Source organism: Rhinolophus sinicus, linkage group LG10 (assembly GCF_036562045.2).
Source record: "Rhinolophus sinicus isolate RSC01 linkage group LG10, ASM3656204v1, whole genome shotgun sequence".
NCBI lineage: Eukaryota > Metazoa > Chordata > Mammalia > Chiroptera > Rhinolophidae > Rhinolophus > Rhinolophus sinicus.
In genome coordinates, this window is record NC_133759.1 from 72,834,749 (window position 1) to 72,847,414 (window position 12,666).

At 49.6% G+C, this 12,666-nt stretch overlaps 2 protein-coding genes across 5 annotated transcripts; one reads left to right on the forward strand and one right to left on the reverse strand.

Moving 5' to 3' along the window:
- Positions 1-1,131: 1,131 nt before the first annotated feature.
- HIGD2A (HIG1 hypoxia inducible domain family member 2A) lies at positions 1,132-2,102 on the reverse strand. Its single transcript, XM_074313458.1, has 2 exons — positions 1,893-2,102; positions 1,132-1,546 (listed from the first exon to the last, which is right to left on the reverse strand). Exons 1-2 carry the CDS (start codon positions 2,044-2,046, stop codon positions 1,380-1,382), a joined length of 321 nt encoding a protein of 106 aa, XP_074169559.1. The 5' UTR covers positions 2,047-2,102; the 3' UTR covers positions 1,132-1,379.
- Positions 2,103-2,134: 32 nt separating this feature from the next.
- NOP16 (NOP16 nucleolar protein) lies at positions 2,135-11,082 on the forward strand. 4 transcript variants are annotated; one of them, XR_012489767.1, is made up of 7 exons: positions 2,135-2,430; positions 2,521-2,629; positions 3,792-3,861; positions 6,448-6,554; positions 7,092-7,296; positions 9,593-10,215; positions 10,635-11,082. XR_012489767.1 is itself a non-coding variant. In XM_019720084.2 (5 exons), the coding sequence occupies exons 1-5, from the start codon at positions 2,324-2,326 to the stop codon at positions 7,233-7,235; spliced, it is 537 nt and encodes a 178-aa protein (XP_019575643.1). In that variant the 5' UTR covers positions 2,135-2,323; the 3' UTR covers positions 7,236-7,513. The 4 variants fall into 4 exon arrangements, 2 of the variants coding, with proteins under 2 accessions (XP_019575643.1, XP_019575644.1); XR_012489768.1 differs by lacking the exon at positions 9,593-10,215; XM_019720084.2 differs by lacking the exons at positions 9,593-10,215; positions 10,635-11,082 and having other exon boundaries at positions 7,092-7,513.
- The last annotated feature ends 1,584 nt before the right edge of the window (positions 11,083-12,666 follow it).

A 12,666-nucleotide genomic window follows, 5' to 3' on the forward strand; every position in this document is an offset into this window, starting at 1 on the left:
GAACACACAATAATGCTTACCATTAAAGAATAGAGACTATCCTCTTTAGAAGTTCCATAGTCTTCACCACTCTGTCTTGAGGCCAAGGGTCACCACAATATACTGCTTTATGTTCATAATCTGTGCTTTACAGATAAGAGACCGTGGCGGGAACAAGAAACTTAGCTGGCCCTAGTCATACACGCCTCCATTTAGAAATCCAGACTCGGGTTTCCGGGCGGGAATCCCGCGCCCGTTCTCGGGAATTTTTTTTGCTTTTCTGTTCCCAAATCCCGAGAAAAGTTGGTTGGGAAATCTGGAAAATTGGCTTTTTGAACCCAGGTGGCTGGTCGTATCGGCCGCGTCAACTTTGTGGAAATGATTCATCATGGAGAATAGAAAAGTTTGTATCTCAGGATTCAGGAACGGGAAAGCGAAAAAAATTTCTGAGATCTGGCTGGAAACCCTAATCCAGACTGTCAGGGTGCCCGCGAAGGGGGGGTGTCTTCTTCACTCCCTTTTTCCCCTTCTGGCATCTTGCAGCTGGTGGTGAAACTGATGGGAGTAGTCACACATGGAAGGAATCTGACTCCAAGTCAACATTTTTGAGCTGACCACAGACTAGGAACTCGTTTGAGATTCTACATGAACGTGAAAGTCACCAGTTGCCTCTCTTCTAATTTGCTTAGGTCCCCAGCCTCCTTTCGTGCTTAAACCTAGGAGACTAAGTATACAAACCAATGGCAGGCTTTGGGATTATGTTGTTTCCACTACACCAGGCTGCTTCTCTGAGCCTGTTTCCCGTCTGTAAGATGCAGCAAAAACCAAGCTGGGATGGTCAAGCTCAGGTGTGCGTGGGGTGAGGAGCAGAAGTACAATGGAGGGCAGAGCCCCCTGCCTCAGGACCATGACCAACCTCATCTGGAGGTTTTCCTACTGAAAGTCTGGAAATTCTTGGAAAGATCCAGTTTTTTACCCTAAATAGTATTACTCTAGGGAATCTCTACTTTTAACAAGTGTTCCAGGTGCAGGAAGGTTTGAGAATCATTAGACGGTACGATTTCTAACAGTCCCTGCAGTCTTTAGTCTGTTCCCTCCTAAATCCAAAGCTCAAGAACCTTGGGCATGAGATTGAGAATGAATTCATCAAACTACAAGTGGATCGGAGTTTATTAAGTAGGGAGTGGAGAAGGTGCCGCGCAGATGGAAGTATGCAACACAAAACTGAACCCAACCTGAGACTCCTGGGAAAAAATCTGTCGGTTAGTCAATTCGCCAGTTACTCCTCCATTGATACAGGGGTTTATCAGAAGGGATGAGAGATTAAGTCCTGTGGCGGGACCGGTGGTTGCTCCTGGGGCTGGGAATGATCGCGGAGCTTTCAAGGCCAGACCGCGGGCTCAGGATCGAGACTTAAGAGCGGATGCAGCTAGACCCAGCAAGATGGCTGCGACCGTGAAGCCCTGGGCGGCGATCCGGGTGCGCATCATGAGCTGGGAGCGCTGGCTCTGACCCCGGTGGAAGCAATAGAGGCCGTAGGTAAGGGCGGCCGCCGTACCCAGGCAGCCTGAGGAGGGGACAAAGCAGGTGGGGAGTGGCACGTCCGACCCCGGAGTCCCTTCCCGCTTTAGGCCTCCCTTCTCCTAGGTCAAGATCTCAGAACAGCTGTGGCGGGAAAGAGGTGGGAGGAGTTGGTCCGGGGAGGGTCAGCGGAGTTGGAGACCGCCCCATCCCAGACATTGAATCCCGCCCTGCTTCTGCTCCAATCAAGTTCACGCCTCACCGCCCAGCGCCCCAACGCCCCATCTCTGGTCCAGTGTCATTCCGGTCCCCCTTGGCGTCCCTGGTCCTTGACTGTTTCATTCCCCACATCACAGTCCTCTCCGTCTACAGTTCCTCCAGCAGTAGCTTACCTATGGGTACCATTGGGTTCTCGCGGGTCTTGCGAAGGAACTTTTCCTTGAAGGTTTCCGTACTGCTGTAGACACTGGGGGTAAAGCCCTCAATGACTGGGGGTTGCGATGGATCCATGGGTGCCCCCGGAGTCAGAGGGCCGGGAGTCGCCATGTCCCGGGCAAGAGTGATAGGAGAAAATGGGGACGCTAGACCACGCCTCCTGGAGAAGTCGTGAAAGAGGGCGGGGAAAAGGAGTGTTGTGCGTAGGCGCAACCGCTCATTGCATTCTGGGAGTCATCGTACTCAGCAATGTACGTAGAACTACGTGGCGAACTACATCTCCCAAAAAGCCTGCGAAAGCGTGCGCGCACCCGCCGGAAGGAGTCTGCTCCACGAGGTGCTGGACCTTAGAGGAGGGGAGTGAGTTGCCGGTGTTGTGGTCAGCGCGATGCCCAAGGCCAAGGGGAAGACCAGGAGGCAGAAGTTCGGTTACAATGTTAACCGAAAGCGTCTTAACCGGAATGCTAGACGGAAGGCAGCGCCGCGGATCGAGTGGTGAGGGGGCCGGGGTTCTGCAGCCTGGGGACCTTGGCCGGGATGGCCCAGGAGATGACAGTTCCGCAATCTCTCTCTCTTTGCCTGTAGCTCCCACATCCGACATGCCTGGGACCACGCCAAATCGGTGCGGCAGAACTTGGCCGAGATGGGGTTGGCTATGGACCCCAACAAGGCGGTGCCCTTCCGTAAGAGAAAGGTATTGACTTGGTAGGGTCCCGGTCTTTGACCCTCGTTCCCGCGTTGTATTTAGCTGGGTTTCAGAACTTGATCCGGCTTATTACCTCCCTCCCACCCGTCCTGGGTTTGTGACTTCCCCACAGCCAACTAGGGCCGCCTGCACTGACTGTGGCTGAGGGTCCCTTTTAGACCTTCCTCGTACTCCATCCTCAGCGATGGACCTGCGATGGAGTTCCGCTCTCCTTCTCCACTGATTTTTCCCCCTCTGAAGTTAACCTGTTTGGGTCCCTTGGCGTTTCAGTGGTATTTTCCAGAATTTGTCTTTTTCTGTCCTAACTTTTCCTAAGAAGAACTCCCCGGAGTTTGGGGTCTTTACTTACTATTTCTTACACCTCCCCCCCAGCCATACAATCATCCTTTGTCTGAGGCTTCCCTGGGGCAAGTTTCTCCTGAATAAGTCTTTTTCTGGACCACCCTTTCCAAAATAGCACCCTTTTCCACTCAGTAAATTCCTCCCAGTTTTATTTTAATTCATAACACTTGTAAATACTTGATGGTATATTAGTATATTTATTTGTTTATGTCTATTGTCTGTGCCAGTTTCCCGGAACATATTCTCCTTGGGGACAAGGACTTTGGTTTTTGCTCACTGCTAAATCCCCAGGGGTGCTTAGGATGTGACTAGTGCTCCATGAATGGGTAACGTACTGAGTGGGCTTGCTGATCGAACTTGTCCCATTGCTTTTAGGCAAGTTTCTTTTTTATCCCTTTGTGCCAGAGAGAAATGGCAGTACTGTTTCTAGAGCAAATATGAAGCTGCAGCCAAAAGCACTGTCAGGTTGCACCTTTTCAAAGAGAAGATAGCTGAAGTCTCCCTGTCATTGTAAATTATAAAGCACTTTCATGTGCATTGTTTCATTCGATTATCATCCAAGAAGTGAGGCAAGCGAGGGGTATAATGCCAGTTTTGTAAATAGGCACAGAAAGAGGAATTGCTTGCTTGAGTTTCTTGGGAACCATGAAGCCTCCAGGGCATTGGTTCTCTTTGTCATCTACTCCTACCTGACCTTGTGTAGGGATTCTTATGGGTAATGCAGTTGTGTTGGGACGGGCAGCTAGAATTTTCCCTGATCTGAGATTCTTCCTTGGTGTACTGGTCTCACTGGCTCTGTTCTCTGCAGGTGAAGGCCATGGAGGTAGACCTAGAGGCGAGACCTCAGGAGCTCGTGCGGAAGCCCTATGTGCTAAATGGTGGGTGCTGGCCACATTCCTTTAGGTCATCATTTTGCACAGTCAGGGCTGGAAAAGATCTTCAGATGTCCTCATTTTACAGGTGGAGAAACCAAGGTTCAGAGGACAGAAGAGAGCTGGTCTAGGGCTCACAGAGTTAGGACTGTGTCCCTAGTTGGGACAGTTTCAGTCTACTGACAACTCAGGTGTGTGAAGTGAGTTGTCAGTTGTTCAGGTCCCTGAGAGGATAGAAAAGAAACCATTAAGTCTCAGGCATGCATTTCAGCTTCTCATGAATTTAAAGATGACCAGATTTTTAGAGATTCTACCATCTCATTTAATCTTTCCAATGACAAATCAATTTCATGTATATTAAGGCTGTAGAGACTGACTATTAAAATGAGAGTAAGTTCTGCAGGGAAGCATGAATACTCTGGAATTTTCCGCCCATCCTTCCTCTTACCTGTTCTAGATTTCTAACAGTTCTGAAGGTAAAACTATTTGAATGGCCAGACATTTGATATAGAATTCCTTGAGTTCCTATGTTTAGTGTATCTTAGCGATTCTCATAAGAATTACAGCACTGGACTGCACATATAAAATAGTGTACTTATTGTAGTTGAAGCTAATTTTTTTAAAGTTTCATTTTTAATTCTTTAATTAAAAAGTTTTTAAATTGTGGTAAAAAACAGATGACATAAAATTTACCATCTTAATCATTTTTAAATCTATGGCTCAGTAGTGTTAAGTACATTCACGTGGTCACGCAGCAGATCTCCAGAACTTTTTCATATTCAGAACTGAAACTATCCCCATTAAACAACAGCTTCCCATTTCCCCCTTCTCCAACCCCTGATAGCTGAGTCAGAGATAATTTTTTTAAATTAGTTTTTATTTTTTTATTGTTGCGTTTGGGAAGTTCTTTATATTTTCTTTTTTCTTTTTTTTAAAAAAGATTTTATTGGGGAAGGGGAACAGGACTTTAATAGAGAACAGCGTGTATTTCCAGAACTTTATTGGGGAACAGTGTGTATTTCCCAGGACCCGTCAGCTCCAAGTCAAGTTGTTGTCCTTTCAATCTTAGTTTTGGAGGGCTCAGCTCAGCTTCAAATCCAGTCGCCGTTTTCTTTTTTTTTAAGATTTTATTGGGGAAGGGGAACAGGACTTTATTGGGGAACAGTGTGTACTTCCAGGCCTTTTTTCCAAGTCAAGTTGTTGTCCTTTCAATCTTAGTTGTGGAGGGTGCCATTCAGCTTCAAGTTGTTGTCCTTTCAGGCTTAGTTGTGAAGGGCACAGCTCAGCTCCAGGTCCAGTTGCCCTTTCTAGTTGCAGGGGGCACAGCCCACCATCCCTTGCAGGAGTCGAACCGGCAACCTTGTGGTTGAGAGCCCGTACTCCAACTGAGCCATCCGGGAGCTCAGCGGCAGCTCAGTTCAAGATGCTGTGTTCAATCTTAGTTGCAGGGGCCAGAGCCCACCATCCCTTGCAGGAATTGAGGAATTGAACTGGCAACCTTGTGGTTGAGAGCCCATGCTCCAACCGACTGAGTCATCTGGGAGCTCAGCGGCAGCTCAGCTCAAGGTGCCGTGTTCAATCTTAGTTGCAGGGGGTGCTACCCACCATTCCTTGCGGGACTCGAGGAGTTGAACTGGCAACCTTGTGGTTGAGAGCCCACTGGCACATGTGGGAATCGAACTGGCAGCCTTCGGAGTCAGGAGCATGGAGCTCTAACCGCCTGAGCCACCGGGCTGGCCCTCTTTTTTTAATCTAGTTGCGGGAGTGGAACCGGCAACCTTGTAGAGAGCACGCACTCTAACCAACTGAGCCATCCGGCCGCCCGGGAGCTCAGCGGCAGCTCATTGTCTTCACTCTAGTTGCAGAGGGTGCAGCTCACTGGCCCATGTGGGAGTCCAACCGGTAACCCTGTTGCTCAGAGCTTGCGCTCTAACCATCTGAGCCATCCGGCCGCCTGATAATTTTAACTATAAGCAATTTTAGCGCTTAAACCTGGGAAAGATTTGACTACCTCGTTTCCATGAACTATCTTTCTTCCTTCATAGATGAGAAATAGGGAGTATTTGCGTAGCTATTTTAAAAGTGAAGCCATTCTTGGCTCCACTGCTTGGCTTTTTCCCTCATATGGAGCAGAGCGGTGCCTGGGCCCAGCTTTAGGCCCTAATTCTCATTTATTCACATGTTTCCATTTCACATGTTGTAATACTTCAAGAAAAGAGATTCTCAGAATTTTAAAGCTGGAAGGGAGCCCTGCCCTGTGGGCAGGCAATGTATCTTCATTTCTGTCCCCAGGATCTGGCACTAGTCAAGATTATTAGTTTGGTGCCTTTCTTTTACCCACCCGGAGGCCCAGAGATGACGTGCCTTTCGTGTCGTTGCCACACTCATAGATGGTTGTCAATAGGCAGAGCCTGGGATCTGAGGGGCTGAAGAGGAAGGTTCTAGCACTGAATGTGGGGATGGAGAGGCAAAGCCCATCAGATGGCTGGTGTAGCAACTCATATGGATTGGTACTGGGCAAAGGGGTAACTGAGCAGCTCAAATCGTGCAGGAAGGAACACCTTATTCCATCTCCTGGCTCTCTCACCCCAGACTTGGAGGTAGAAGCCAGCCTCCCAGAAAAGAAAGGAAATACGCTGTCTCGGGACCTCATAGACTACGTACGCTACATGGTGGAGAATCACGGGGAGGACTATAAGGTGAGTGACTCAGCCCTGGCAGGAAGAACCACTGGGGCCCGTTGGGAAGGTACCCGGATTATTCGAGATCTGATCTGCTTGCCTAGTGCCTATTTCCTGAGACTGAGCGGAAGCAGGGAAGAAAGACTCTAGAAAAGCAAGCGCACTGACAGAATGCTTATAGCTGGGATAGGCTGAGTGGCTATCCCACAGGTATGTTGTTTTGTTTGCATGGTATTTTTAAAGAACTTGAAATAGGTGCCATTTTCATTATGGGAGATTTCAAATGAAAGTCCACATTTTTGGTTGCAGTCAGGCTATACCTGACTCCTATCCTAGATGGCAGTAGTTGGCAATGGATGGAGTGCGGACTTCTCAGCTGGTTCCAGTTCCTGCTTGGTACTTGTGGGCATCTGCACTCATTTCCCCACATACACCATGGCATTTGAGGTGAGGTAGCTGAACCTCTGGGACAGGAAGTGACTTGCCCAGCTCCATCAGAGCTAGGATTTGAACCTTTGCCTTTCCAGCCCTCAAGTGGCCCTTCTCCTTTCTTAGGCTATGGCCCGAGATGAGAAGAATTACTATCAAGATACCCCAAAACAGATTCGGAATAAGATCAACGTCTATAAGCGTTTTTACCCAGCGGAGTGGCAAGCCTTCATTGAATCTTTGCAGAAGACTAAGATGGAGGTTGAGTGACTGGTTGATATCTGCCAGGCTGAGGCCTCCTGGACCTGAGAAGCTGGAACCAGGGTGTAAGGCAAGGAGGGGTGTGTGGCTACAGATGAGGTTGGCCAAACCCCATGGAATCAAAAGGTTTTTCTCTCTCTCCCTTCTCTGGGGAAGGAACTGCTTTCCCAGAGGCTCCAATTTATATTCTTCTGGGGGCTCTGGGAAAAGCCAGAACCTGCTGTTTTCAGAGTGGATGGTTTGTTTGAATACAGTCTGTACATAATAAAACAAGGCTATTTTACTTCTCTGATGGGTTTGTATTTGCCCCTCAGCCAAGTGCTGGGGCCACCCCTGTAAGAACCAACTCAACCCAGGCAGGGAGGCCATCCAGGCTTTTGGGTGCCGCATTCACGTGCCCTCCTAGGCGCAGCCTCCCTTCTCTTCCTCCTGTCCTGATTCCATTGGTCTGTCTGGGTTTCTTACATGGCAGTTCCATTAACCCTCCTATGGAAACCTGCCAGGAACCCTGGGCTGCTTGGAAGGGGCCTGCCTTGCCAGCACTAGCCTGGCCCGTAGGCTGGGAGCTTTTGGATTGGTTCTCCAAGGCCCTAGTCTGAGGCCAACTGTGGCTCAACTGCCAGAGGGTAAGGAGCTGTGGGAGCTGCCTCATGGTCTACCTCCTGCTGGCCTTCATGCTTATCTTTAGGTTGCTTGTGTTTGCCTTGACCTGACAGGAACCAGAGGCCCCCAAACCTGCTTTCTGAAACAGGTGGAAAGCTGAGGACCACCTTACTGTGTGCCAATCCCTGGGCTACACACTGCACGGTCATTTCTGGGGCCAGGCCTGCCTGATTTGGGTGACGGGAGGAGGTGAGGACTGTTGCATAGCAGAATCACAGGCAGAGTGTGGGATGGTCATTGGCATTTTCTTAGTCTTGATACTTTGTCCTTGGCTATTAATAATACAAAAAAGCTCTTGTCCTAAGGTTTCTCCTAGAAGCACCTAAAATCTCTCTTCTTCCTACTTGAAAAGAAGGGTTCAGTAGTTTTACATTAATCATTTCACACATAAAACCCTATAGGATGTGTGGTTTTATGTTCATCTTATAGATAAGGAAACAGGCTTGAGAGGTGTTATTGGGGCTTCGAAGTCAAGTCTTTCCAACAGCTAAGCCTAGGCTTTTACTTGCTGTCCTCCCCTTTGGCTCTTGAAGGAAGTCCATCTGTCCCACATCATCAGGGCAGGCTGGAAACGACAGGCTGGGGGTGTCCCAGGAACCCCTCCCCTTTGGGGTCTAGTATGCAGCAGAGCTCCTGAGGGGCTTCGTTATTTGGCCTCAGAACTTTTGTCCTTTATGGCATCCCAAGTTCAGGCCTCTGACTAGGCTAGCCCCTTACCTTGTTTCGTTACCCAGTGCAGATGCCAATTGTTGGGAGCCTCCCTACTACTCTCCCCTGCCCCCAGGCTGTGTAAGGTAGCAATGCCTATCACAGTCATCACTGGTTTAATCTGCTTGACATCCCCTACCAAGGGGCAAGTGCAGGCATGTGGCCTGGAAATCCTGAGCCTGGCCCTAGGCAATGCTGGGGGAATGCTGACTGCATGGCCTATCAGGCAGATGGGCCAGAGTGGTGAGATTTTTATCGGCACCTCTCTGGAGGACCAAGGCTGTGATGGAAGACTTCATCCCCTCCCCAGTCCTTAGAGCTGATTCCACTGAGTCAGCGCAAGCTGGTTTGCTTGTTTTTATTCCCAACGAAAACAAAGACTAGAATGGAGCAGTCCCCAAGCTGTGGCTCCAGAGAGATAACGGTCATTCTGGGCAAAAAAGAGCTGTGCCGTCAAACATGCTGCGGATGTGGTGAAGTCTGTGTCCATCACACTCCATGTTTGCACATTAGCACATTGTAGGGACAGAGTCCCGGAGAGCAGTTTCCAGGCTCTCGGCCTCACGTGGAAAGGGGCTGGCTCAGTTATTAGATGGCCATCTGCTGTAAACCGTTGGCCATTAACCACTATTGTTTTGTATATAACTGCTGTGGCTATTATACTAGCAAGTCCAGGTTACGGTTAGCAAGTGGGGTGGGGATTGTGTTTATCCTACTTCCTGTGTCTCGCCCGGCCGCCAGTGAGACTGGGGTGCAGGAAGACCCCTCGTTGAGGTACTGGCAGATGTTGGCTTTTGTGTCTCGACCAGCCACCATAGAGAATATAGTGGTATAACTCCCCTACCTATGGCTCCGAGGGTGTTCCGTTTTGGCCTCACCATGTCCTGCGTTCTTGTGCTGGGAGAGGGAGTTGAGACCCTGCATGACACACATGAAAGGCCTTCAAGACCTTCCTTAACTGAGTTTTCTATGCGTGTTTGACTGTTGCCTTACAGCTGCCAAGCCGTTTGTTCCCCCACGCTCTTCCCAGGATTTCACAAGGGAGTGCCTCAGCAAACTGAGGCCTGATGGAGAGATATCGGAAAAGCTCCTCTGAGGGGAAGTCTCAGCAAACTGAGACCCGATGGAATTACATCGGTCCCTCCCTTCAATGGATTCCTTGGAGATGTGCATGTGTGTGTGAAGGCAAAGTATAAGTTAGAACACAATGGGAACTTTCAGAAAGACAGCCAGCAGGCTATGTAACACACAAATCTTGAGATTAACAATCTTTTACCTCTTCAGAAGTTTACCAATAAAAACTACATGTTGGCCCGATTCGGAGCTCAGTCCTTGAGACTTGAGACCCTTGGCCCCGCTTGTACTTTATTCATGGCTACTGTCTTTTCTTAGCCCTGCGCCGCCCTTCTCCCTCCCCACAACCCTCCTTGTGCTGGATGCAACATTTGACCACGCCCTTTTCTGGAGACACTCACAGGGTCCATGGGACACTGAGACAATGCTGAACCAGGTACATGGTTAGTCAATGTCCTGTCTCTGCCAGGTTCTTGGAGATGTTGAAAACGGCTGAGGTACCACGTTAGTTCCTCCACGGGCCCCTACGTGCCAGGAGCCCCAGGTTGGGAACTTAATGGGGGGGTAATGACGAGAGAGTGTCTAGGCTGGGGCAGGGGTACGGGAGGGGGAGGTTGCTGTGCAGGGTAGGGTGGCAAGGGAAGAGCTCTGTGGGAGGGTGAGGCCCACACTCAGTCCTGAGTGACAAGAAGCAACAAGCCCTGAGCAGGTGTGGGGGGAGGGCATTTCAGGAGGAGGTGACAGCAAGTGCAGAGGCCCTGAGGCAAGACCCAAGGAGGCTGCTTCTGATGCCAATGCTCTTCCTGGGGGCCTGAGATCAGAGGGCACGGGGCTGGGGAGGAGACCTGTGGACAACCACCGCAGAGGAGGCTGGGCAGCACAGCCGTGCTCGGTGGGGGCAGAGCGTCACTGACTCCTGGGAAAGGCAGCAGCTGTGAGACCTCTGCCTGTCTCCCCCTGCAGGGCATCTGAGGAGGCTTTCGTGAAGGAATCCAAGGAGGAGACCCCAGGCACAGAGTGGGAGAAGGTGGCCCAGCTGTGCGACTTCAACCCCAAGAGCAGCAAGCAGTGCAAAGACGTGTCCCGCCTGCGCTCGGTGCTCATGTCCCTGAAGCAGACGCCGCTGTCCCGCTAGGTGGCAGCCACAAGCATGGCCACTGAGGAGGGGCTGGCCCTGGCAGAGGAGCAGCTGCTTTGGGCAGGGGTGGGGGAAATGCCTCCAGCAGCTGCTGCACAAGCCTAGTTGGTTCCTCCCCATCTCCCAGGACCGGGAGGGGAAACCCTCACCCTTCTCCCCCTCCTTCCCTCCTGGCCTTGTGGCCCAGCCCCTCACACCCCTCTCAGTCCACAAAGTTGTGACTGTCCCTCCTGATGTGTTTTTTTTTTCTTGGCTTAAAGGGTGTGTTGTTAACTCTTTTTACATTTATTTATTATCACTCTCATTTTTTCTGAAGCCCCAATTGGTGTCAGGGCTCAATTTGTGCTTAGAACTTTCCCAACTTCTTGGCTTTCAGACAAGGTGAGGATATTCCCCTAGGAATCCAGAAATTCCCACTGGAGGCTCTGTCTCAGCCTGGTTGGGAGGGAGCCTCTGCCAGAACCCCGTCTTTGGGATTGGCCAGGAACCTCTGGATTTGGGGGGCCCATGGCTCTGCATCCTTCCGCTGTGCCCCTCTGTGGATTTGGGAAAAACCATCAGGGACCACACCTCTTCCCCTTCAGCAGAGGTTGCAAACAGGCAACATTCAAAATATTGTGACCTGTACATATTTAAAAATATTTGAGTAATTGCCAACCATATTAGTTTCCTAGTGCTGTCGTTACAAAGCACCAGTGTCTGGCGTAGAACAACAGAAATTTATTGTCTAACTATTCTGCCGGTCAGAAGTCTGGAGACAAGGGTCAGCAGGGCCATGGGCCTCTGAAGGCACCAGGGAAGGATCTGTTGCAGACTTCTTTTCCAACTTCTGGCAACTTCGGAGGGTTCCTTGGCTTGTAGGTGCATCACTACAATCTTGAGTTAATCTTCACATCACCATCTTCACATCGCCTGTCGTCTATGAATGTCTGTCTGTGAAAGTTCCCCCTTTTTAATAAGGACACCAGTCATATTGGAGTAGTGTTCATCTTTTTTTTTAAAGCCAGTTTTTTTAAACTTTATTTAAGTGTGTTTTTCCAGGACCCAACAGCTCCAAGTCAAGTAGTTGTCTCAATCTAGTTGTGGAGGGTGCAGCTCACAGTGGCCCATGTGAGGATTGAACCTCAACCTTGTTAAGAGTTTCAATCAACTGAGGTAAATGGCGCCCCAAGGGCCGATCTTAATGCCCTCATTTTAATTTGATTACCTTTGTAAAGATGCTATTTCCAAATAAGGACATCTAAAGTACTGGGGATAAGATTTCAAAATGTTTTTCTGCGTGGAACACAATGCTTACCATTAAAGAATAGTGACTATCCTCTTTAGAAGTTCCATAGTCTTCACCACTTTCTATCTGTAGCTTGAGTCTTGAGGCCAAGGTTCACCACAATGTACTATTTTATATTCATATCTGTGCCTTACAGATGAGAGACCGTGGTGCGAGAAGAAAGTTAGCTGGTCTTCGTCATAAACACCTCCATTTAGAAATCCAAACTGTCAGGGGGCCCGAGAAGGGGGGGTGTCTTCTTCAGTCCCCCCCCCCCCCCGCCCCTTCTGGCATCTTGCAGCTGGTGGTGAAACTGATGGGAGTAGTCACACATGGAAGGAATCTGACTCCAAGTCAACATTTTTGAGCTGACCACAGACTAGGAACTCGTTTGAGATTCTACATGAACGGGAAAGTCACCAGTTGCCTCTCTTCTAATTTGCTTAGGTCCCCAGCCTCCTTTCGTGCTTAAACCTAGGAGACTAAGTATACAAACCAATGGCAGGCTTTGGGATTATGTTGTTTCCACTACACCAGGCTGCTTCTCTGAGCCTGTTTCCTGTCTGTAAGATGCAGCAAAAACCAAGCTG